This window comes from Phyllostomus discolor, chromosome 2, assembly GCF_004126475.2.
Source record: "Phyllostomus discolor isolate MPI-MPIP mPhyDis1 chromosome 2, mPhyDis1.pri.v3, whole genome shotgun sequence".
Taxonomy (NCBI): domain Eukaryota; kingdom Metazoa; phylum Chordata; class Mammalia; order Chiroptera; family Phyllostomidae; genus Phyllostomus; species Phyllostomus discolor.
Window position 1 is genome coordinate 210848788 of NC_040904.2, and position 25036 is coordinate 210873823.

General features: G+C 63.1%; 1 protein-coding gene and 1 non-coding gene across 4 annotated transcripts; both read left to right on the forward strand.

Moving 5' to 3' along the window:
• Positions 1–1167: 1167 nt before the first annotated feature.
• Positions 1168–23381, forward strand: TAB1 (TGF-beta activated kinase 1 (MAP3K7) binding protein 1). 3 transcript variants are annotated; one of them, XR_004901714.1, is made up of 12 exons: positions 1216–1280; positions 10792–10940; positions 11299–11452; positions 12483–12569; positions 13065–13203; positions 14149–14262; positions 14874–14985; positions 16651–16795; positions 18395–18620; positions 19609–19771; positions 21423–23220; positions 23371–23381. XR_004901714.1 is itself a non-coding variant. In XM_028532701.2 (11 exons), exons 1-11 carry the CDS (start codon positions 1248–1250, stop codon positions 21628–21630), a joined length of 1518 nt encoding a protein of 505 aa, XP_028388502.1. In that variant the 5' UTR covers positions 1168–1247; the 3' UTR covers positions 21631–23240. The 3 variants fall into 3 exon arrangements, 2 of the variants coding, with proteins under 2 accessions (XP_028388502.1, XP_035875538.1); XM_028532701.2 differs by lacking the exon at positions 23371–23381 and having other exon boundaries at positions 1168–1280; positions 10804–10940; positions 21423–23240; XM_036019645.1 differs by lacking the exon at positions 23371–23381 and having other exon boundaries at positions 21423–23240.
• On the forward strand, positions 3983–4119 carry LOC114514266. The gene has a single exon (XR_003685990.1). It is a non-coding gene; the product is annotated as a small nucleolar RNA SNORA2/SNORA34 family (small nucleolar RNA).
• Positions 23382–25036: the final 1655 nt, after the last annotated feature.

Consider the following 25036-nt stretch of genomic DNA (forward strand, 5'->3'; position numbering starts at 1 on the left):
CCCTAAAAATCTTTTCTGTACACAGTAGTCAAAGGGATATGTCTACCAATGAGACCATGTCAATTACTTGCTCAGAAGTCCACAACTTCATTTTTTTTTTTTTTTGAGGTTTCATTTATTTATTTTTAGAGAGCGGGGAAGGGAAGGAGAAAGAAAGGGAGAGAGACATCAATGTGTGATTGTCTCCCATGCGCCCCCTACTGGGGATTTGGCTTCCAACAGAAGCATGTGCCCTGGGCTGGGAATTGAACTGTGACCTTTTGGTATGCAGGCCCCAGCTCAATCCACTGAGCCACACCAGCCAGGGTCCACAACTTCCCTTTATCTTCAAATAGTCCAACTCCTGCCTGGGACCCACAAGGTCAGAGCCTGCCCTTGACCCCCTTCATCTCACTCCGCCTCCATGTCCGTTCCAGCCACAGAGGCCTTCTGTAATACGCATGCCTCTAGAACCGACACACTCACTCCCTTTCCTCTGGCCCCATGCACTCACTGTCCCCTCCACCTGGCCTGGCCTTTCCTTCTCTGTGGCCAGTGTGCACTCATGCCACTTCTCCTAGCATTTGGCCCCACTTGAAAGACTTACGTATGGAAATGTTGTGGAAATGTTGTCCTCCCCAATTAAAATGTTACCTTTTTTTAAAAAAAAAGTATTTATTTTTAGAGACAGGAGAAGGGAGGAAGAGAGGGGGAGAAACATCAATGTGTGGTTGCCTCTTATGTGGCCCCCACTAGGGACCTGGCCTTTAACCCAGGCATGAGCCTGACTGGGAATCGAACCAGCGACCCTTTGGTTCGAAGCCCGCGCTCAATCCACTGAGCTACACCAGGGCAAAATGTCACCTTTTTGAGTGCCTGTCTTGCTTGCTGCTTCACTCCTAAAAGGCCAGACAAGTCACTCAATGACTACTTATTGAGTAAATGAATAATTCACCCTCTGCCGCCCCCACCGTGTTCATAAAGATCTCTAATCTGGTGCTTTGGCAGCCTCACCTGAAAGGAGAAAGACTGCAAATAGAGATGGGCCGGGAGCAATCACAAAGGAAGTCTGTAAGTATCGCACTGGTAGAAGAGCGCGCCTGCGCACACACGCCCCGCCACGGCCCAGTCCCACTTCGGCCGCGGCGGGGCGCTAGGCGAATGCTCCTGGGCCGGGCGATCCTCCGGGCCGGCTGCCGGCCGCTCTAGCCGCCCTTCTTCTCGCCTGCTCCGTCGGGAGGCGGGAGCGCCCGCGGGGTCCCTCCAAGATGGCGGCGCAGAGGAGGAGCCTGCTGCAGAGTGTGAGGAACCGACCGGCTCTCCGGGCCGGGGGCTGGGAGCCTCGGGGTGGGATGGGGGTCTGTCTGGTGCAGGCGCGGCTGCCTCTTCGCCTCGGGCCGCCTACCTCTCCCTGGCAGGGTGCGACCGCCGCCCTCCCCTGCCGGGGCCGGCTCCCCGCCCATTGCCCCCGGACGGGGCGCGTGCGCGCTGCCGGCCCGGCCGTCAGGGGCTCGGACTCCAGGTCCAGACTGCCGGAGCGTCCGGGGCACGGCGGGGGTGAAAGAGTGCCGGAGCCGGAAGGGCGTGTGGCGCCGGCAGCGGGGAGCGCAGGGGTGGTCAGCCCGACGTGGGGTGATGGTCATCGTAGCAGCACTTGTGCGCCGCTCACTCCATCCCAGGCTTTGTGCCGATTGCCTTCCACTTGTAACTTTAATTTCCCTAACAGCCCCATGAGATGGGTATTGTGGTTATTCTTATTTTACACACGAGGAAACTGAGGCACAGAGAAGTATCTTTTGCCGAAGACCACACAGCTGGGCAGCGGCAGAGGCAGAGTGAAAAAGCAGGCAGTTTGCTCTTTGCTCTTAACCTCGGACCTCCACCGAGTAACGAGTGGCTTCCGGCAGCCTGGGTTCCGGCGCTGGCTGTCACTCACTGTGCCTCAGTTTCCCTGTCTCTAAGGTGCGAGCAGGCAGTGGGAGCATTGTCTTGAGACGCATCCCTACCCTCAGTCTGGACCCTCATTGGTTTGTCCTGGCGTCTTCCAGCCCCTACATGCTCGGGGCACTTGCGCGTGTAGAGGCACACACATGTCAGCACCTGCCAGGTCAGGTGGCGGCCCCTTGGGTCCTCCGCAGGCAGGGCAGTCTGTTGTAATTGCCTGTGGACTTGTCTGTCTCCTGTTCTGGAAAGGGAACTCTTTGAAGACAGAGAGCTGTCATTTACAATGAACGGTGTCACCAGCACCTGCCACCACTAGGTGCCAGGCATTCAACAAATATTTGTAAAATAACCAGTAAAGCATCTGTAGCCAGGTCCAGTGCTCATTGCTCCAGGGGTGCGAAGCATCAGAATTGGGGTGCAGGGGATGAGTTTCACTGCTGCACGTGAATGGCAGGCAGGCTTTGTGTAGACTGGGAAATCACTTTTCCGGGACAGCCGCTCCCAGTTTGGCGGGGGAGCATGTAGATCTGTCCCTCTCCACACTTTTGGCCTGCCCCTCCCTTTTTTTTACACTGCTTGGAATGGAGTTAGGTGGACCTGGCCCTCTGCTTGGTAAGCTCCCAGAGGGCAGGCCCCTATGCAGAAGCCCCCATTCTAATGAACATTCCAGAAACACTAGCTGGGGCGCAGCAAATGCTGAAAGTGATAACGGCTGCCGGCTGACTGGGCCTGCGGAGGGGACCGGCTGGCAGCCTCCCTCCTCTGTAGGCACGAGGAAGCCCGAGGGCCTCGGGTTGGTCAGTGGGCGAGCTTTACCAGCTCCAGGATGTGTTCCTGGGTAGGGGTCCATTCTTTGAAAACTAGCATAGGTCGCTCTAAGCACATAGCATGGAATGAAGGGCAAAGCGATGCCAGCAGTCTGCAGCAAGCCCCTCCCACCGCAGTGATGACGGAGGCGTTTCTGCCCACAGGGTGATTGGTGCTCGGGGCTGCTGCCCGGCCCCCCGCCGTCCTGAGTCTGGGGAGAGCAGCTCCAGCACCGTCGTTCAGCAGTGACTGTGAGGGGTGCTAGCGCGGGCCTGGTGATAGGAAGCTGAAGGAGGCCTTTGCCCACCCTCGCTGCATTTGCAGACCAGCTTGAGAGAAGGAGCCACTTAGCACTCATACAGTGTGCAAGGCACCCTGGTGTCAGTGTCTTGTGAGTGGCCTGGCTGGACCGGGCTGTGAGTGGAGGCTGGCAGGAGGGGCTGGCGAATCCTGACATGGTGCTGGGGGGGGTGGTGTGCTGGGGCCAGGTGACAGAGCACTGTGTGGAGTGACATCCCAAGGACTCTTCCCTTTCGTCCCCAGGCACTGTGGTGCCTTCAGAGGTCTCTTGAAGAAAAGAAGAGCTTTTGAAGATAGCTGGATCTGTTAGGAAGAACCTAGGCCCTTTGCCACCTGAGTATGGATCTTGTCCGGCCTTGGGCAGGTCACTTAACATTCCTGAACCCTGGTTTCCCAAACCGAGAGGACTTCCAGGAGCGTTGTTAGTGTTAAATGAGTGAACACGTTACACGCAGAGCCTGGCAGGTCACGCCGTAGCTGTGAAGTTGCGCCTTTAGTTCTGGGGTTCATCCCCTCCAGTGTTACTGAGCACCCACTAAGTGCCAGGCACCGTGCAGGTGCAGGGGACACGGCCTTCACGAAGCTTATGTTCTAGTCTAGGAAAGGAGACAGGACACGGAACAGACACATATTGCGTGAGATGTAATGATATCTATGACGCGACATCAGGTGGGGTGCTGTGAGGATTAGTCTGGATTCACACACGAAGGGCAGTGGAGGGGCCACTTTAGACCAAAGTAGAGGCAGACCTCTCCGCGAGATGAGCCCCGGGCAGGCAGCTCAGTCCGTTAGAGTGTCGTCCCTGTACACCAAGGTCGTGGGTTCAATCCCCAGTCAGGGCATGTGCGAGAAGCCACCAAGGAATGCAGTAAGTAAGAGGAAGAGCAAAGTGATGTTTCTCCCTCCCTAGAAAATCAATCAGTAAATTTAAAAAATAAAAAATATTTGATGATTGGCTCTGAATCAAGGCCAGCAGTTGGCTGAAGCTGCTGGCTTCAAGCAGGAGCCTAAAGCATTGTCTTTCTTTGGTCTGTTGGCCATTTCAGAACTTAGGAAATGTAATGGTCAATTCATTAGAAAGAAACATCTGGTGAAAAGAAAAAAAAAAAAACCCCAAATAGTTGATGAAAGGAGGTCAGGAACGTGGGGGGGAGTGTTCCTCCCTGAGGGAACAGGGACCCAAAGGCCTGCCCATCTGGGGAGCGACGAGGAGACCGGTGTGCTGGAGTGGGGTCCACGGGGGAGCAGGAGTAGCCGGGACCCGAGCGAGCCTGTGAATCTGTGCGTGGACTTCAGATTCGGTTCTGAGTGTCACTCGAGACTCCCGTCTGGCTTTGAGTAGGGGTGTGATGTGCTCGGCCTCGTGATCGGAGAAAGCCCTTCGTTGAGAAGCGCGGGAGTGCCAAGAGCAGAAGCCCGGGACCTGCCAAGTGCAACTCCGTTGTCCAGGTGTGAGGTTCCGGAAGCTTGGCCAGAGCGAGAGCAGCGGAGTGCCGAGGAGGACCGGGCTCTGGCTGGGTTTTGGAGGAAGGCCCGACAGGCTTTGCTGGCAGATCGGGTGTGGGGGGGCGGGACCGAGGTTTCCGTGGCAGCCACAGCAGTGCCCTGTACTGAGGCAGGGGGTCCAGGAGCCCCTTGCAGGCGGGGGGACAGTCAAGGGTTTGAGTTTGCCTCTACTGTTTATTGACTGAGTCATTTTAAAAACCAACCTGAAATCACTTTTTGTTTTAAAGATTTTATTTATTTATTTATTAGAGAGGAAAGGGAGGGAGAAAGAGAGAGAGAGAGAAACGTCAATGTGCGGTTGCTGGGGGTCATGGCCTGCAACCCAGGCATGTACCCTGACTGGGAATCGAACCTGCGATGCCTGGTTCACAGCCCATGCTCAATCCACTGAGCTGTGCCAGCCAGGTGAAATGACTTTTTTTTTTTTTAACTTAGACGTATCCCGGGCAATTATACCTACACAGTCACAGGTGCTAGCTATGTATTTTTCTAATGTACGTGAAAATAATTGTATGCCCATTAAAGTAAAAACCTCCATTAGGCCATCGCCTCCCTCCATCCCTTGGCTGGTGGAATGCGGGCCAGCTGCTCCGGCACACAGGGAGTGCTCCACGCCACTGTCTCAGAGTGCGCTGGGGCCGTGTGTGCGATGAAAACATAGGAACCTTTGATGAAAGCCCTGGTGAGAGAGGTGGGAGCCCCAGTGTGGCAGGGGAGGAGAAGGGGGTCATTCAGGAAGACAGAGACGGCAGCGGGCATCGGGCATCCCGAGCATTTTTGGAGAGCGAGCTGCGGCCCCCACCCCGAGCCATCTCCTGGGGGGCATTATCCTCCCTCTCTGAGCTTCCTTTCTGCCTCCAAGGAGTTCGGTGCTTTCACCACAAAAACACTCGGCCTTTTCATGCTACAATTTGATATTCAAGCTGTGGCCTGAACTCAGAACTGAGCTTTGTCCACTTCTGCTTCCCGGGAGTCCGAGATGAGCCCCTGTGGGCACTGGAATGAACCCTTTTTACACGATGTGCCCGTGTGGGTCTGTGGGGAGCCCGTGCTTCCATACAGGTGCGCAAGGTGTTCGTGACACCCTCAACGGTTGCAACACAGTTGGAGCACAGAGAAGCTTTGCATTCCAAAATACGAATCTTGGAAACTCCTTCACACAATCAAGTCAAAACTAGGCTTTTTGAAACGGCATCTTTTTCTTACCGTATTTCCTGTTACGTTTCTTGTGAGAAATTAACGTGTCAGCCATCAAAGAGTTAAAGTTGTGTGGCCGTGCGTGTGTGTACGCGGCTCTGCGAGGAGGAGGCTGTGCGAGCCGGAGACGCCTGCCCCCTTCTCAGCTTCCCAGCCCGTGTGCGCGCCACTCGCTGCTGGTGCCGCCGGGCCTGGCATTCAGGGCGTGGGAGAAAGTATGCATCAGTGTGTGCTGGGGAGGAGAGGTGGGCGGTTTGTGTGAATAGAAAATCCGTGACCTTTCCAAAAATTGTTCAGCAGTGTGGAGGAAGGAAGCAAGAGGCCCGCAGTCTGGTGCGTTGGGATGGAGCCAGCCGTGGCAGTTGGGTGTGGAAAATCCCCGGGGAGGAGGAGGGACGTGGGAGACCACGGCCCCCAAACAGCCCACCCAGCCGCAGCAGAGTGGGAGTGGTAGCGGGGCCACCACGGACATCCGGGGGGACCACGTACTCTGCCGCCCCCATACGGGTAGAACCTCCTGTGACTCTGTGGCCACTCGTTACCGGACATTTGAGGTGCCCGGGGAACTGCACTGTGGGCAGGCCCTCCCGCTGAAGGAGGGCTCACCGGTGTCTGAGAAGTTGCCTGTGTGGCACTGGATCTCAGATGCCGTTAATTGTAAGGACACGTCATCATCGTACCTGCTGCTGAGAAAGCAAACACACTGCGAACAGCTGCAGGCACCAGCCTCAGAGACGTGGAAGTGTGGGAAATACACGTGTCTGAGCCGGTGAAGTGAGGTCCTAGTCAGCAGTCGCGGCCACAGCAGCAGAGCTGCCACAAAGCCAGGTGGTGAAGGGCCGCCGAGCGGGGCGCCCGTAGGCACCGTGACGCCACGGGGATGGATTTCTCGGGGAAGGGGCCCCGTGGCCCGGGCGGCGGTTCCCCAGAGTGTGGGGCACGCACGGTGAGGTGGTTTGGTGTGTCCTGGAGTGGGGCTCGTCTTCACACGTTGTGGGGGTTGTTTGCCTTTCGGCTCCTTTTCACGCTCCCCAGTGATGCATCGAGAGGAGGACTTGGTCTGGTGCCCGTGTGTGTGTGTGTGTGTGTGTGTCCTAACGCCCCGCCGGTTCCCGCCCATCGCTCCTGCGCGTTAGCAGAGAGAGCGGGGGCCCCAGCTCAGGAGCCGCTGCGGGCGGTCGGCACAACTGGAATCTGATAACCTTGTTGTGTTTTAGTTTTCTTACTGTCTTCAAGACACGGCAAAGAACACTGGGTCTCCACTCGTGATCCTGAGGAAGGTGTACGTTCACAGTGAAACCATTTGAGTGAAACAAAGTGTGTCTGTTTAAAGAAGAAATATGACGTGGACAGTTTCTTGAAGATGGTGGGTGGATGGTTGACATTTGGGAAGCACGGCCTCGGGCCCTGGTTGGGCGGACGGGCCGTCATCATTGGGGGCGGGGCGGGGACAGCAGAGGGGAGGGAGGCCTGGCCTCGCCGTGGAGAGAGGTGTATATTTGGCAGGCACAGTCATGTATTCGTGGCACTGGTGTAAAAATAGTCTCAGCTGCTAACTTTGGTTGTATCGCTGGTGCCGGTGTCACCATGGATACTTTCTAATACGCTCTTTGGGCAATCTTTCTTATTTCTCCTTTACGTGTAAGCAAGCGAAGTCAAATCGGCTGGGAACTTCATGTGTAAAGAGGGCCGGTGTGCCGTGAGCAGGGCTTCGCTCAGCGGCGTTCATGCATGTGACCCGCGGGCCTGTCCGGGAGCGCGGGCTTGTGTCTGGGACTGCCCTCGGGGGTCAGCAGCCCCCTGCGTTGGAGGCCCCAACCTGGTACCAGCCCCTCAGGTGGCACAGACCGTCGGTGGAGGTGCCGCTCCCGCGCTGTGTCTGGTGCGGGCGCCTGCCAGGGGTGGATTATCTTTGCACGCTCTGTGTCTGCTCACGGGCTTTCAGAAACCATGATAGACGGCTTCTGCCTGTACGAGCGAGGTAGCTGAGTGAGATTGGTCATCTGTCGGAGGGTGATATTCAAAACTACATGAAGGACATTTGATTTTCGACCAAGGTGCAAAGGTAATTTATTGGAGAAAGGATAGCGTTTTCATCAGACAGTACTGGAACAGTCGGACATCCGTATGCAGGAAAAAAACACCGAACTAAACCTTTCTCATACAGAGAATAACTCAGAATGGATCACAGTTTAAATGTAAAACTGTAAAACTTGCAGGAAAAAGCAGGCGGAGACCCTGCGACTTGCAGCTAGACAGAGCGCTGGTAGACCAAAGCGCGGACAGAGAGGATTGGTAAAGTGGGCTTCACCGGAAGCTCCAGCCTCTGCTCTGCGGGAGACACCGTGACGTGAAGGAAATGGCAAGCTGCAGACTGGGGACGTGTCTGCAAATCGCCCATCCGGCAGGACGTTTACCCAGATACGTAGAGAACCCTCAAACCCAACACTTAAGAAGACAGACAGCCCAGCTTAAAAAGGGACTTGGGGCTTCGCTGCTGCACCGGAGAAGATGCATGGATGGCAACTGAGAGCACGAAAAGATGCTCCACGCCATCGTCATCCATAGAGAAGTGCGCACTGAAGCCGCAGTGAGACCCCACGCACTCTTACGACGTCTCGGTCAAGTGGGGAAAATACCAGCACGTGGTGGCGAGGACACAGAGAGCGCCAGACGCTCGCAGTGCCGCTGGGCACGCACACACGCACGCCGGGCGGTGTCTGGTGAGGGTGGGCAGCAGTCTCCCTCCTGGGTCCTCGCCCCAGAGAAACGCAAGACCGTGTTCACACAGAACCCTGCCCAGCGCTGTTTACCGCAGCTCTCCTCGTGATCGCGGAGGGCTGGAGACAGCCCGCGTGTCGTCCTGGGGCGGGTGAGCGGACACGGGGTGCTGCCTCCGCGGGACGGAGCCCTGCTCTGCAGCACAAGGGACTGAACAGGGAACAAGGGACCGACCGCAGACAGTCGCCAGGGCTGAGAGCCGCGTGAACGAAGCCTGTCTCGAGGGGTCATGTACTTACAGACGCAGGGGACGAGGCGGTCGCCAGGGGCTGGGGCGAGGGGAGGATGAGGCGTCAGTACTTCACGGGTGTAGGGTTTCGATCCGGCGCGATGAGGAGTTATGAGGACGGGTGGGGTGACGGCTGCACACCACGTGAACCTGTGTAACACCACGGAAAATGTTCTCTCGAGATGGTGAGTTTGACGTTCTGTGTGCTTTGTCCCAATGAAAAGCAACAAGAAAGGTTATGTACTGCGTGATTCACTTACGACATTCTTACGAGGACAGTGCGGTGACAGAGCCGTGGTCAGTGGTCAGCAGACGCCCGGGGAGGGTGTGGCCACAGAGGGGCAAAGCCAGGGTGTGTCTGGGATGGTGGGGGCACACCCCAAACCCCCTTTGCGCTGTGTGCTGACTCAGAGGTGAAGGCAAACTCCCGTCCCCTGCAGAAGTGGCCGCAGGTGCCAAGCAGAAACTTGGAGCTCCTACGGGGCGTCCAGCCTCTTGGCGTCTCTGGGCCAGGCCAGAAGAGGACGAGAGGTCATGGGCCACACATCAGACACGCAAACACTAACGAAAACTGACGAGTGAAGAAACGGTTTTAAGCACATGGACGGTTTTGTGTTGGGCCGCACGCACGGCCATCCTGCTGGACGTCCCCGCACTGTTAAAGCAACTGAGATGCAAGGAGAGAGGAGGGAAAGCCATCGGGTCACTCCCCGTCGATATGCAAACAAGCAGGGGAGGAAGTGCGCCGCACCGGCTAACCACGGGCTCTTCACACGCCTGATTGCACAGGCCCGCTGGAGTGGTTTCACATCCTTTCCGGGGCGGGGGAGGGGGGGCGACTGGCCGCTGGCTGGTGAGAAGCGGTTGTGCGCGGTGCTCACGCTTACTCAGCATTCCGGGAGCGCCTCCAGTCCCGGTTCTGTTCTCCTGCAGCTGCACTCTGATTCTCCCGATCGTTTCACCACAGCGGTCCTGGGGGTGCCCTGGGGGACCGGGCTCGGCTCTCGGGCCGGGGTCCAGGGGGGAGGCTTTCACTGAGGCAGTGGGTTGTGCATTGGAGTCGTTTCTGGGGCGGAAATGCAGGTGCCCAGGGTGCACCCTCGGGAGGTTTGGGAAGTGCAGAACCCGCGCTGGGCTGGGGCCTGCACGTGTGCACGTGCCCACGCGTGTTCAGGCTCTGCCGGGATTATGCTGGGCAGCCTGGTGTGAGATCCGGGGGGGAGACAGGAGTCAGACCCCGATAGATGGGCAGGCATGAGGGAGACGGGTCGTTGGAAGACGCCAGAGAGAGGGCTGTCGGCCGAGCCGGGGAGGGTCTTTCTGAAGGACGGCTTCCCGGGGTTGGCGCTTCCTGGGGACTAAGTCCTGAGGGACGTGGGGACCGCTGGAGAGGGACCGGAGGGCGTTCCAGGAGGAGGGGGAGAGTGGGGTGCGGGCGGGGCACTGCCCACATGTGGTGCAGGCGGAGAAGCTGTGGCGGAGCGCAGTCGGGACGGGACGCCGTGGGGCGGGGGCTGGGGAGGAGCCGCCCCAGACCCAGGGAGAGTGACGGAGGCCGGCTGGTGAGTCGGTTTCTCAGAGTCCTCTGGCCGGAGCTGACTACCACGCAGATTCCCTGGGCCCCTGGGCCCCGCCGGGAGCAGACATTCCAGGGGTGGGGCCTGGAAATCTGCACTTGTATCCAGAGCCCAACGGACTGGGGTCAGAGCCGCTGCAGTGAGCGGGGAGGAACCGCCCAGGTGTCGTCTCCCAGAGTTCGCTTCGTCGTGTGCGTGTCCTGTTCACGTTCATGACATCGCTCGCTCCTGCAGCGCACTGCTGAGTCTTGCGTTTGGGGGGGGGTCTTTGTCAGGGAACGGGTTTGTGGGCTAGCCACAAAAAACGCCAGCCCTCCACAGGTGTGTTCACACAAGCATCGTCGTTTTGCAGAAGGAGGTGGGACCCTCCGTGCGGGCCCTGGGCCCGCTGGGTTTTCACTGGGGAGGAAGAGGAAGGTGCGGCGGGGCCTGCCTGGAGGAGGAGGCCACAGACACTTCCTGATTTCTCAGTGTCCTTCCCAGGAGCAGCAGCCAAGCTGGACAGATGACCTGCCACTCTGCCACCTCTCTGGCGTGGGCTCGGCCTCCAACCGAAGCTACTCGGCTGACGGCAAGGGCACGGAGAGCCACCCGCCGGAGGACAGCTGGCTCAAGTTCAGGTGGGGGTGCCGGGGGTGCGTGCCTGGGCATCAGAAGTGGGCTTGCCAGCAGGACAAAGCAGCAGCGTTGCAACTGTCTCCCGGGGGGCTTGCCAGGGAGATGTGGCCCGTGGTGGGTGGCCTCTGCTGCCGTCCCCTCCACACCAGACCTCACACCAGCCTAGCAGCCTAGAGCTCGCTGCACTGGGGAGCATCCCTGAAGGTCACAGCCAGGGTAAAACGATGGTCACAGTGGTCCAGGCAGGCACCTTTGGCGCCCCCCCCCCCCCCCGAGTTGTCCCTCCTCCCCCTCCCCCTGGGAGCTGGCACCACTGCCCTGGGAGCCTCTGGTCTCAGGTGCCTCCCACCCCTCTGACAGGAGTGAGAACAACTGCTTCCTGTACGGGGTCTTCAACGGCTACGACGGCAACCGGGTGACCAGCTTCGTGGCCCAGCGGCTGTCCGCAGAGCTCCTGCTGGGCCAGCTCAGCGCCGAGCACGCGGAGGCCGACGTGCGCCGTGTGCTGCTGCAGGTACGGCTCTCGGGCCGGCTGGCTGCCGCCGGGGGGGGGGGGGGGGGGGGGGCGGTGCTGCCCCTTGGGAATGCCGCCCTGCAACTGTGTCGTGTGGGCTGACCCAGGGATGGTCTGCAGACCCTGCCCGCTCCTTCTCTGCTGCTGAGGAACCCACTCTGGGAGCCCCCCTCAGCAGCAGGGGCCCCCCACTCCTGGGGGTGCAGGAGCAGGCAGCCGCAGCAGGCCTGACCCCCAGCTGGCTGGGCTGGCTCTGAAGGAGGTGGTCCTGCGGAGCGAGGAAGTAGGGGAAGAACCTCGGACAAAGGGGTGCGGCGGGGTGCTGATTCAGGGCGGGTCAGGGTGGCCCCTTTCCCTTGGGCGCGGCTCGGGTGCTCGGACTCGGGGGGCTGCCAGCTCCCTGGGCCTCACCTCCTCACGCCCGGTCTCCTGGTGCTGGCGGGCCAGCCCCGCGTTTCTGCCGGCCGCTGTCCGGGCGGTTTTCTCCTGGCGTCCCCTCCGGAGGCACGTCTAGAGGCGCTTAGTGTGAACGAGGAGGATGGGCTCCCCTTCCTCGAAAGCGGGGCTCCCAGCTGCTGCCCTGCCTCCGCACCTGGGGGCCGGGGCTCCCTCCGCGGCCTCCACCCCCGTGCCGGTGATTCCCGGCTGGTCCCCCCGGACAGGCAGCAGCGTGACCAGTGCTCGGGGGCCCGCAGGACGCAGTGACGACACCGGTGGTCACTGATGTGGACTTGCCCGAGCCGGGCGCCAAGTGCTCCGCCCCCCTCGGGACAGCACTCGCCTCTTCACAGATGGGGGCGCCGAGGGGGCCGGCTGGCCTCGCCCCAGGCCTGTGTGCCCAGCCTCCGTGTCCTCCGCCTCTACCTCTCTGGTCGCGCTGCAGTGCCCCGCGTGAAGCCCCACCACCGCCTGGTGACCTGCTGTTAATACAGTGTGTTGCCGTTAGTTGGGGCGATTCAGCTTCAGGTGGCAGTGGCGTTCGGAACCGGCGGCTGCCCTGAGCCCTGCCCCTGTCCCCTCTGTGCTGCAGGCCTTTGACGTGGTTGAGAGGAGCTTCCTGGAGTCCATCGACGACGCTCTGGCCGAGAAGGCCAGCCTGCAGTCCCAGCTGCCCGAGGTAACCCCCCCGGCCTGCTCCCGGGGGGAGGTGTGTCGGCGCTGGCCCAGCCAGGAGCCCGGACTTGTCTGCCATGTCCCTCCCAAGCCAGGGGCACCATTAGGCCAGAGCAGCAGGAGTTAGGGGGCATTCCCGACTGGGGGGTCGGGGGACGATGGGTTTGCCCTCCAGGGGGCCCCCCGGGCTGCTGTGGGCGGCTTTGTCCAGGCTCAGCGCGGGGCGGATGGTGGAGGGTGTGAGCTGAGCCCCTTCCGGGTCAGACTTCAGCCTGGGGCTGCCCACGGCCTGGTCACCCGCCCACGCACTCGCGTCGCCCGCCAGCACTTCCGGGGCCCACGGAACTGGCTCGGGCACCTCGGGCTTTCCGGAAGGGCCTGCCTGGAGGGTGGCTTCCACCGCGGCCGGGCCCCCGGTGCCTGCCCTTTGGGGGGTTGGGGTAGTTGGGGAGGCGGTCCCCGGGACCTGGCCTGCACTGACCCCCAGCGGTGGCCGCAGGGCGTCCCCCAGCACCAGCTGCCGCCGCAGTACCAGAAGATCCTCGAACGGCTCAAGGTGCTCGAGAGGGAGACCTCGGGGGGCGCCATGGCCGTGGTGGCCGTGCTGCTCAACAACAAGCTCTACGTCGCCAACGTCGGTGAGCCGCCCCCCTGTCTGTCCCGGGGCAGGGAGGGCCGAGGGGGCCGGCCTCAGGGGTTGGTGCATGCTCCGGGCAGCGGGCTGTCCGGACACCGAGGGCCTCCCTCCGTCCTGAGCCTGCCGAGGCCATCGGGCGGGTCTCCCTGTTCCTCCGCGGGAGCGTCTCAGGGGAGTGGGGGGGGGGCGGGGTGGCAGGAGTACCAGCTGGGACGCGCCTGCCCAGCCTGTGGCCTTATGGGAATTGGGCCCCTGTCTGGGTTACCTCGGGGGATTCCTGTTCTGGAAGGGACCGTTGTCTGCAGAAGAGCCACTTGGCATCCCGCGGAGGATGGGGAGGTGGGCTGGGCGTGGGCCGGAGGGTGAGGGGTCACAGGGATGCCGTGTGGGTGCGGAAGAGGCCGCCTGGGGCCCTGAGAAGGCCGCGCCCCAGAGCGCCAGGCACCGCAGGAGCCCTGCGGGGACCACGCTGACCGTGTCCCCCTTCCCTGACTCCCCTCATTAAGACTCCATTATGGAAAAAAATTACTAGTTAAAAAAAGACAGAGTGACTGGCCTGACGACCCCTCGAGTGCCCGTCCCCAGCGCCACCAGGCGTGTCCCCGCGGCCAGTCACCTGCAGCCTTTGTCCCTGGGTCGCTGCAGAGCACACACCAGGCACCGTGGCCCGGTGCCTGTAAATACTGCAGTGTGTCTCCCCGGACAAAAGGTGTCGAGTCAAACCGTAACCATAGTCCTCCCGGGGCAGCGCCAGAACAGTCTGACCTAGTTCCTGCCGCCGCCGGCGCTCCCCGGCTGGGGGCTCCCCCGGGGGCCGTCCTCACCGCGTGTTCCAAGGCTCCCCACGTGCAAGGGGCCTGCCTCGCGCCTCTGCCCCCCACCCAGAACGTGGTGGCCTTTGCTCCCCACGCCCGGCCTTGGCTCAGCCGCGCGACTCCCGCTGCAGGTACGAACCGTGCGCTGCTCTGCAAGTCCACGGTGGACGGGCTGCAGGTGACGCAGCTGAACATGGACCACACCCCGGAGAACGAGGATGAGCTCTTCCGCCTCTCCCAGCTGGGTGCGCCGGGGACCGGGGCCGGCCGCGGGGCGCTCGGGGCTCCCCCTCGCTCTCCCCCCCCCCCCCCCGCCCCGTGGTCCTGTAGAGACGCGTGTGCAGTAGGTGGGCTGTGCCTGGGGCTGGGGACCAGCCTGCCTGGGGCTGAACCGCAGCGCTGTGGCTCACTAGCTGGTGGTGCTGTCTGGAACTTACTCCGGTTTTCTGTGCCTCGGTTTCCCCATCTGCGTAACAAGATAGCAGTGCCACGTGCCTCAGGCTGTGGTGAGGATGGGAAGGGCGAGTGGGTGTAAAGTGCTTCCTCCAGGAGCAGCCGGCAACCTCACTGCTATTGCCAAGACCAGGGCCGGAGAGGTGCTAAGATTGCAGGCACCGCCGCGGCCACTCCCCCTTCCCGGGCAGGGAGGCCTCTCAGTCTGCGGGTGTTCTGATGGGGGTGGGGACAGAGGACCCTGGGGGGCGTGGGGTTGGCCCCTCTCCGAGGCACCTGGTGTGGCTTCATTTCCGTGGGTCCCTGGTGCCTTGTTTCGTGGCTATGTCTGTCCCCTCCGTTTTGTCCGTCATTATGAGCGAGGTCTGGCTTGTCCTGTTCCCCGCCCCCCTGCCCCCGGTAGGTCTGGACGCAGGGAAGATCAAGCAAGTGGGGGTCATCTGCGGGCAGGAGAGCACCAGGCGCATCGGGGATTACAAGGTCAAATACGGCTACACTGACATCGACCTGCTCAGGTAGGTGGCCGACCCGGCGCGCACCCCAGTCCACCCCTGCGAGGCTCTCAGGACAGAAGGTACAGTCGGGGTGGCTCAGGGCCCAAAGGGACTCTTCTCTCCTCCCTGCCGGAGAGTCAGGTATGGGGCCGTGAGTCAGGGGCCTGCAGAGCGAGACCGGCGTGGGGTCAGCGCCCAGGGGCAGCACCCCGTGCCACGGGGCCCAGCAGCAGAGGCCAGGGTTAGCCCAAGATGCCGGGGTGGACAGGGACAGACTGAGGGCCCGCTGGCCAGTGCGGGGTGTGGCCCGGGCAGAGGTGCGAGGCGAGCTGCCAGGCCCCCCCACTCCGCGAGCCCTGCCCTTCTGGCCGCTGCCCAGTGCCCACAGCAGCGCGAGGGCGGTGAGAGCCTCCAGGAGCCTGGACTGCGGCGGCCATGCACAGCGCTGCACACGCTGTCTCCTGCTCGGGCCTCGCTCAGGCCCTGGGATGCCGGTGCCCAGAGGTGTTTTCACAGGGGGACGGACTGGTGGCAGTAGGCAGCCTGAATCCTGAGCACATGTCCTTAAACAGGCATGTGCGTGCGTGTATGTGTGTGTGTGTCTCACCATGGCGTGTAGTGTCACAAGCAGAGCCGCAGAGCAATCACGCCACAGACCCACCGTCGGAGGCCAGACCACGACGCGCCCTGTCCCGGAGGTGCAAGTTAGCAGTCTGCCCCACGGGCTAGGCCGCTGCGTCCGGAGCTGCGTGTTTCTAATTCTCGGAGTCCTTTGGCTTTGTTGGAAAGGAGGCCTGTGGTTTAAAGTAATTCAAACAGTGCCGGGGATGTGCCATGCAAAGCGTGTTTTCCTCCTACCCCGAGTCAGGACTCCTCCCCCAGAGGTGGCTGTTGCTGGTGCGCCTACCCGGAGTTCCTGTGTGCGTGCGCATGAACGTGTGTGTGTGTGTGTGTGTGAGAGAGAGAGAGAGAGAGAGAGAGAGAGGGATGGGAGCGGGGCCGGGGCGGGCATCCTCTCCAAACCCCCACGAAGCGCCGCTTCCCTTGCCCATGTGCCGCACCTCACCTTCCCGGCCCGGCACCCGTTCCCTGTCCCTGCGCACCCGCGGGTGGGGCTGGCCCCGCTCCTCGGAACAGCTGCGGGGCATCCGGTGTGTGGCCGTGTCCGCACTCGCCCACGGGCCCCCGCCGATGGGCCCTCGGGGTGTTTCCAGACTCTGCTCTCCCAGAAACATCTCGGAGTTCCTGTGTGCGCACACATGCAAGAACAGGACCCCAGCCGGCCCTGACAGCGTGCCAGAGGGGCCTCTGTGCGGGCCGGGTGTCCGTGTGGGGGAGCGCGGGAGGAGCGGGCTTACAAAGAGACCCCCCTCTCTTGCTGCCCCACCCTGGCCCTGCCACTGCCCAGGTTCCCTGGACAGGAGGTGCCGTGTGGGGCCCGGGTTGGGCGTTCGACCTTTGCCACCCTGACCCCAGCTGCCCTCTAGCGGGTCCCTGGGCTTTTCTGGCCCACAGAACTTGATTTTAGTAGCCGCCCTCAGAAGACAGGTCTGTTTTTCTGCTTCTCTCTTCCTCTTCTCAGATGTGTGTTTTGTTGTGTGACTGGGTAGATTCTGCCCCTCAGCAGAACAGGTGTCCCTGGGGGCCCGTCTAAGCACAGCCAACCCCCCGCTCTCTCTCCCCCAGCGCTGCCAAATCCAAGCCGATCATCGCGGAGCCAGAAGTGCATGGAGCACAGTCCCTGGACGCGGTGACCGGCTTCCTGGTGCTGATGTCCGAGGGGCTGTACAAGGCCCTGGAGGCAGCCCACGGGCCTGGGCAGGCCAACCAGGTGAGCTGGGCCTGAGCAGAGCGCGGCCGGCCCACTGCAGGGCGGCGTGCTGCCCCGGGGACCTGGCCGGCCCTCCGCGGCACCAGAGGGCCGAGGGACCCACGGCTCTGGTTCTGGTTCTGAAATGCCTTTGCCAGACGCCTCCGGGTCCAGAGCTGGGGCAGAAAAAGCCCGGACGGAGCTTTTGCTCGTTCTGGGCTTGAAGCAGCGTCAGCTCCCTGGGCCCTGAGCACAGCTGGAAGGGAAGAGGGTGAGACGGCCTTGCCCCTATGGGAAAGGTCCCCGCCAAGGAGGAGGGCACACGGAGCCCTGGCCTGGGAGAAGAGCCGGCCACGCCGGAGACCCTCCCCACCGCTGCCTCATCGCCTCCTGAGCTGTGGGTCATTCCCAGTTCGTTCTCATCTCTGCGATGGGGACGTCGGCACCTGGGGCTGTGGTGAGGGCCGGGTGTGGCTGGTGCAGGGCCCCCCCGCCCGTGGTAGCTGCTGCCCTCCCCGCTGCTTGGAGCACACACTCACGCCTGACACTGGCACAGCTCTCCGAGGACGGCTTTGCAGGGAGCCGCTCCCACCTGACCCCGGGCCGCTGGGTGGTTCAGACGAGCTCGGGCCGTGTCTCTCCTTCCGTCTGTGAGTCTTGTAGGAGGGGAACCTTTTCTGCTTTGTCCTTTCTAATGAAAACCCACGAGGGAGAGTCTTCCATCCAGTCTGTTGATAGCTGCGCTCAAAGCCCTCCACCTGGTTTATCTCGCTGCTTCTGGCAGCCTCGGCGAGGGGCGGCAGGTGCCGCCGTCACACCCGGTTAGAGCGCCAGTGCGGGAGTTCAGGGCCTGGCGTGAGGCGACACCTGGTCGGGGAGGGGGCCGAGCCCGCCTGGCCAGCCCCAGGTCCCTTCCTGTTACCGGCGCCTGCCCACTGCCTCCAGGAGACTCTGGCCAGCCCCCCCCCCCCCCCGCCCTGGAGGGTTCTGTGTGCTTGGTTTTATCAGTACGATTCTTCTCTTCTCTTCTCTTCTCTTCTCTCCTCTCCTCTCCTCTCCTCTCCTCTCCTCTCCTCTCCTCTCCTCTCCTCTTCTCTCTTCCCAGTAGAGTTGTTACCCAGTGGCTCCTACTGGGTTCTGGAATGCACCGGACAGGGGGCTCCTCTGTGGGCAGAGGCCCTGTCCGTGCCCCTTCTGTAGCCCCACGTTCTGACGGCACGGGCTGGTCGTGGCCGGCAGTGCGTCTGTTCCGGGAGGAGAGCTGGGGAACGGCCACAGTCTACACAGGTCTTTTCGGGGGTGCCCAGGGCTCCCTCACATCCGTTATGTGATTTAAGCCTATGACCATCCAGTGAGGTGGGTCTTGTCCCCATGTCATTGGTGAGAACGCCAACCGTAAGAGGGATCGCAAGGTCACGCCGTGTCTAATGAGAAAGTTCCAGAAAGATGATCCTGAATACCTTGAATATCCCGAAAAGTTAGGACTGTAGGTGTGGCTGGTGGGGACTCCCTTCACCTGCGCAACCAGTGACCCCTAGGTGCCCCGGTCAGGCTCTGGAGTCAGGGCCCACAGCCCTTGGGCCTCCGTGCTCCTTACCGGAGGTGCGCCCCTGCCCCCAGGAGATCGCCGCCATGATCGACACCGAGTTCGCCAAGCAGACGTCCCTGGACGCGGTGGCCCAGGCCGTGGTGGACCGGGTGAAGCGGATCCACAGCGACACCTTCGCCAGCGGCGGGGAGCGCGCCAAGTTCTGCTCGCGGCATGAGGACATGACCCTGCTGGTGAGGAACTTCGGCTACCCGCTGGGCGAGATGAGCCAGCCCACAGCGTCCCCGGCGGCCCCAGGTGAGCGTGGGGTGCGGGCAGGGAGCCCTTCCAGGGGGCTGTCGGGGCTGGGCACGGTGCAGGGGCCTTGCAGCCTGGAGCAGAGGAGGGAGAGGGAGGCCTGGCTCCGAGCTGCCCCGACCGCTTTGGTTCCCTTGTCCTTCTCACCTGAGCAACAAGGAAGGGCCCTCCGCCCCATCCCCTCCCCGTGGCCCACCTGTGAAGGGCTCTTGGGGATTCAGGGCCTGGGATAGGGACGGTGGGTTGCACGACTGCCTGTAGTCCTCCTTAGCAACCCCCAAGAAGAAAGCACCCCCTTTTGCAGAAAGGGAAACGGAGGTCCAAGAAGGAAGAGACTCAAGTGAGGCTGGGCACCCAGGCGGAAGGCCCCCGAGGTGGGCTCTGCCCCTGGGCTGAGCTGGGGTGAGAGCCGTGCGCCTGACTCCCCCTTTTCTTGGTTCTGGGGTCCAGTTGCTCAGGAGGCAAGGCGCTTGTTCTTGCTGCACTTCCGGCCCTTGCTGCCTGGTTCTTGGGACCTCCCTTCTTTTTTCTTTTTTCTTTTTTCTTTTTTCAAACAAGCCTTAAGGCTCAGGCATGCCCGCATGGATTTGTTCTCCCGTGGACACCAGGGTTACTGGAGTTTCTCTAGCTTGTTGCTATTGCGACCATATTTCTGCTGGGCCAGCCTCCGCTAGGAGCCTACGTATCCCCTCAGATTAAAGTGTCGTCTCGGCAGCCGGGCAGTAACTCTTCCGCTGAGCAGCTCAGCACCGAGCTCTCCTCCAGCTCTGAGCACCAGCGGTGCCCTGCAGCCGAGCACAGGCCCCTGCCGGCCCTGCAAGTCTCAGCTGCAAGCCTCAGCTGCAGGACACTCTGTCCCAATGGGCGCCAGGCCAAGCTGCGGCTTGGGCAGCCAGGCTGGGTCACCCCCTTCCCCTCTGAGCCCTGACACTGCCCCGCCGCACCGCCCAGCCAGTCCCTGTGGCCCACCCTTCTCTCTCCCCCAAAGCCACAGGAGGCCGCGTGTACCCCGTGTCCGTGCCTTACTCCAGCACCCAGAGCACCAGCAAGACCAGCGTGACCCTCTCCCTCGTCATGCCCTCGCAGGGCCAGCTGGTCAACGGGGCCCACAGCGCGTCCACCCTGGATGAAGCCACCCCCACCCTCACCAAGTAAGCCCTCCCTGCACCCCCCACTGCTCTCGGGCCTGCCTCCGGGGCACAGCCCTTGGCCTCTGAACGGGGGTACCGCGGGGCCCAGCCCTGTAGCGGAGGAGTGACCTTGGGCGAGAGGCCCTGCCGTCCCCTGCTTCTCTCCGATGCCCCATGTCCCTAGGCAGGAAGTGGCGGCGCTGCAGGTCCCCACAGCTCGGGACAGAGAAGCGGGGCCTGGGAGGGGGCAGCTTTCCAGGGCGGAGTGGCCGGGGCCACCGGGAGGGAGCAGGCGGCTGGTGCTGACCGCCTGATGGTCACAGTTCCCTGTGGGCCCAGAGCGTGCTCTCTGAACGGGAGGGCTGTCCTCTTGTCCTCCGCTCCCGCCCTGAAGCGTGTGTTGTAGGGTGGCCTCCCCGTGGCACCCGTGCGTGGGGGTGTCGTTTGGCCCGTCCTGGCTCGTCAGAGCCTGTGCGCTCTGGCTCAGATGTCTGCTTCGGCTGTGGGGTGGGTTCTCCGGTGCACGGCGGGGGGAGGGGCCGAGGCCGCAGGAGGCCTGGAGCCTGCGGCGGGGCGGGCGGGCCTCTTCCCGGCCTCGGACCTGCCTGCAGGTCCGGTGTCCAGCCCGCCCCTTCACTTCCGTGGAATGTGTGCCCCCCACCCCCAAGACCAGGATCCGGTTTCCACATTCCAGCCCTGCCCGGAATAATGGAGACGCCACACCCAGCCCACTCAGGGCGCAGCCAATCGGAGGGGCCGGCGGGACGGGAGTGGTGTGGGAGTGGTGTCAGGAGGGGGGTGCTGAGTCCCTCTGCCTGGAGGGGGTCCTCCCCTCCTCCCTGCCCCCACACTGCTGCCGCTGCCTGCACTGAGGGCTGAGGGACTGACTTCCCGCCCAGCTGAATGAGGCGGCCCGAGCGCAGTCGGGGTGTCTGTCTTCCCCACCCCAGAGGGGCTGCCCGGAGGAAGCCACTGGCTGTGGCCACAGAGACAGAGCATTATAGCCGCGGCCCCAAACCAGGCAGGAGAAAGAGCCATCTCCCTGCACCCCCGACTCCCTGGGCCCCTAAACAGCCCCTTTGCTCAGCTGTGCACCTGAGCGTTAGCCCGGCCCCACTGTGGGCTGGCCCGGTGCTGGGCGCCAGGTGCCGCTGGGCAGTGCTGGGAGTTCGCAGGATGGCGGGCTAGCGGGCAGTGCCCAGCTGTGCGCTCTGGGACAGCGGGTGGGTGTCCAGGGAGCTCTGAGCACACGGGGGACCCACCTTGCCAGCCGGTGGGGGGAGTGAGGAGGAGAGAGTGGGGGAGGTTTTCTCGGGGAAGAGCCTCTGCCGGCCTGTGGTCGGCGGGGTTTGGGTCGGGACGGGTTGGAGAAGCCGGCGTGGGCAACCCCCAGCCCAGCGCTGCCCAGAGGGTCCCCAGGTGGGCACAGCAGCCACTAGCCATGCGAGGTTACTGAGCACCGGCACCAAGGGGTCCGTTTTAATTCTGGTTCGTGTAAATGGCCACGTGCAGCTAGAGCTTAGAAAACACGTTGGACTTTTCATGTGCTCCTAAGGGCACGTGGTTGGCTGGCTCTTTGTTAGGGAGGCCTGCGGCCCAGGGCAGGGGCCTCTCCGCCCCCCGGCCGGGAGCCGAGGCCCCTGACTGGCCCTCTTGCCTGTCGTCCCTGCAGCCAGAGCCCGACCATGACCCTGCAGTCCACCAACACGCACACCCAGAGCAGCAGCTCCAGCTCCGACGGGGGGCTCTTCCGCTCCCGGCCCGCGCACTCGCTGCCGCCGGGCGAGGACGGCCGCGTTGAGCCCTACGTGGACTTCGCCGAGTTTTACCGCCTCTGGAGCGTGGACCATGGCGAGCAGAGCGTCATGACGGCCCCCTAGCCCCGCCCAGGGAGTGCAGCCGGAGCAGGGTCTCGCCTGAGCACGAGGGGCCACCGCTGGGGCAGAGTGGGCTTCGTCCCGTCGCGTCTGGTGCTGCGGGGGCCAGCGGGGGCCTGGTCCTCAGCCTGCGCCCCCGAGCGCTCCGTGCCAGTGCCGACGGACCCTCCGACAACCTCGTCGCTGCACGGGGAGCGGGAGGCCGCGCCCTCAGGCAGCCCCAGCTGGGACGGGGCCCGTGTCCCAGAACAGAGGGTGCAAGTGCGGAAGCCGGGCCGGCCTGCAAGCCCACCTCGTGGGGCGGAGTGTGAGGAGGTTCTTCTGTGACCCCACAGCTTCCCGCCACTGCCTCCCCTGCGGGAGGAGCCTATGGCCAGTGCTAGTGCCCCTCGCCACTAGGCAGGGGCTCCCCCTTTCTTCTCCATCCTCCAGAGTGAACCCCAGTTGACAGCTGCACCTCCAAAGCCTGCCCCTGACCCTGGGCCCCTTGCCCAGGCCAGCCTGGTTGTTTCCGGTGGTAAACGTTCGGGAAGACCGGGGAGGTGTCGGGGGCCTGGGGTGGCTGCAGAGGGGCCAGGTCCGGGAGCTGGGAGCCGGAGGTGACTGGTCCCGGAGCCCCCAGAGAGGGCAGGCTGGGCTGGTGGGCTTCCCCGGAGATGGGGGTGCAGGAGAGGTGAGCATGCGCCCGGCCCCAGCTCGGGGCCGCGGCTGCCCTTGTCAGGCCCCTCTGGGTGGCAGAGACCCCGGATCAGGGGGAGCAGAGTCTGCCTGGCTGTGCCCTCCTGGGAGCTGGGGAGGGCCGCAGGCTGGGCCGCCACGAAGAGGAGGAGTGGTCTCCAGCACTAACGACGGTCTGTGCCGGCCCCACAGCAACCAACGGGCCTCGAGTCGGGCCGGGCTCGTGTCCTGTGAGAGAGGGGACAGTGGGACGGGGCTCTGAAAGGGGACAGGGCCTCTGGTGCCCGCTGCTCTGTGGTCGGGCTCAGGCTCGGGCTGGAGATGCGCACCGCTTGTACCGATTCCAGGGACAGGCTCGGGCCACCAGGCCCCGGGTGAGACCGCGTCACGGTGCTCCCTGCCCGCCATGGGGAGGGGCTGCGTCCTGTGTGCGCAGGGGAAGCGAGCCCGGGAGACTGACCGAGTGCCCGAGGCACAGGGTCCGAGGCCAGGCAGAGCTCAGGCCTCCCGCCAGGTCCCAGGTGCCCCGGCTTCTGCCGCCCCTCCCCAGTGCCCAGCCCCCTGCCCCACCAGCCCCCGGGCACAGCTCAGCAGGGACTGGCCGCCGTGGGTGGCCCCTGGGGGCCTGGACTCTGGAGCATCAAAGGCCCGTTCCGAGGCCCCGCTCGGCTGTGGCCCCAGAACACAGATCCCGGGGGGAGCCTGGCCTGGCCGGAGCGATGGAGGCACAGGTCCCCCTCCGGAGAGAGCCCGGCCCCTGCACTGGGACGCCATCCCTGCTGCTCGGGGAAGCGACTTGAAGTCGGTCACAAAGGCTTGGAAACAAAGGGAACTCTCTTCCAGGAATGGCCCGGTGGTGCTGTCTGGTCCCTAGAAATAGAATCACTTTTTACCGCAGGAAAGAAGTAATAAACGGTGGTCCTGCGTCTTTGTGACAGTGTCCGCAGTGCTCTTCCTCCTGTCTCCTGCGACTCGGGTGGCCCGGGGTCGGGCTGGGCCGGGTGCCTCCTGCCCCCCAGCTGCCCGGGCTGGGGCTGGCCCCTGCTGCCGGCCCTGGGGGAGAAGGCTGGGTCGTGGCATCCTCCGGCCCCCGCCCAGGTGCAGAAGGGGGCAGCCTCCCCTCCACAGGCCTGGCCCTCCGGGGGTCCGCGGGCGGTGGCGGGGCCCCCACTGTTCCTGACTGCAGGTGGCCGCGGCTGTCGCAGCTTCAGGTCGCCAGGACCGTGGATGTTAGTGGGCGTTCAAGGGGCTCCTTTGCGTTATTTTGGTTTTGTTTGGGTGGAGGATAGTCTATAAATACCAATCCATAAAGTGCCTCTTCCTGCCTTGGGAGACTTGAAAACTCACCCGCTCACAGGAGCAGAGCGTCTGCGGCTCAAACTGAAACCTGCTGTGGCGGAGGATCAAAGCAGACTCAGTGGGCAGTGGGCTCCCGGGCCCTCCCTCCCTCCCCCGGGCCTCCTCCACCGAGCCCCGGGGGGCCTGACCACCTGGAGGGCGTGTGGGCCCAGCACCCTGGGGGGAGGTGGTGGGTGTGTCGTGGAGCTGGGGCACAGATGGGCTCATCTCAGCACAAATGGCTTCAGGGCCTCTCCCACTGGCTGCTTTACCCTGGGCATGTGGGGGCAGAGCACTGCCCCCCTGGCTTTGTGTCTTCTCTTCCCTTGAGTCTGTCTCCTGAGGGCGAGTGGGGCTCTGGGTCAGCCTTGGGGTGCGGGGGGGCTGAGGAGTCTGATCCAAGATTTAACAAGGGGCAAGGGCCAGGACGAGAAGAACGGGGGCAGCCAGCCGAGGCCGCGGGGCCGTGGGCCAGTCGGCACCCTCCTCGGAACACAAGGTGGGCGGGTTGCCCACACTGAGCCAGGAGCCGGCTGGAGCCCACCCAGCCTTTGATCCCTTCTGTGGGGGTGGGGGGGGCGTCCATTTTCCCTGGGGCTGGGTCAGGCAGAACCAGAGGAACCCACCTGCCGCCTGTGTCCACTGGTCCCTTGAAGACACCTGGTGTCCTCCCAGCACAGGACTCGGTCACAGCCTGCACTGAGGCCCTGGCCTGGGTCAGACCAGATGGGGCCAGGCCTGTGGGAACCACTGCGTGGCCTGGGCCAGAGGCAGGTGGGCAGGGCAGGGACATCGGGCAGGGCCGGGAGCTCTGTGGTGCCTTTGGGCATCTTCACTGGGGCTTTGTGTTGGTGCTGCCACCCTCGTCTGGTCCTCTCGTCCCCACGACCCGGCCATGGGCTTGGCGGGCAAGAGCCACTCAGGCCAGTGACCTTGACTTCGTAGGAAAAGGCACCTGACCATGCTCCTTATGTGCCGGCTTCCTTCCCGTCACTCTGGCCTCGGCACAAGTGCCACCACCTCAGAGAAGCCCGCCCTGGCCCCACGCCACCTGCCCCTGCCCACCTCCCCGCTGGCTGCACAGCTCACCGCCCGACACTTCTGGCTCGGTTGTCTCTGCAACCCACTAAGACGTTCACTCACGAGAGTGCGTCTTCGTCCACCTTAACCCACCGGGTCCTGGCCCCAGGGTCAGGGTCAGCCCTGTGGTCGCCCTCCACGTGTGTGTTGAATGAATAAGTGAGTGGCCACGTGACCTCGGGCAAACTACTGGACCGCGCTGAGCCTCCATTTCTTCATCTGCGAAGAGAGGACCTGACCCGCGTCTTCGTAACATGGCCTGACCTGCGGGAGCCGCACAGGCAAGGGCTGTCCTGTCCTGCACATGCGGGGT

Coding starts and splice junctions, on each gene's coding strand:
- TAB1 (XM_036019645.1), top strand. CDS start 1,248: ATGGCGGCGCAGAGGAGGAGCCTGCTGCAGAGT. Junction 11,453..12,482: donor TGCGCCGTGTGCTGCTGCAG/GTACGGCTCTCG, acceptor TCTGTGCTGCAG/GCCTTTGACGTGGTTGAGAG. Junction 19,772..21,422: donor GCCACCCCCACCCTCACCAA/GTAAGCCCTCCC, acceptor TCGTCCCTGCAG/CCAGAGCCCGACCATGACCC.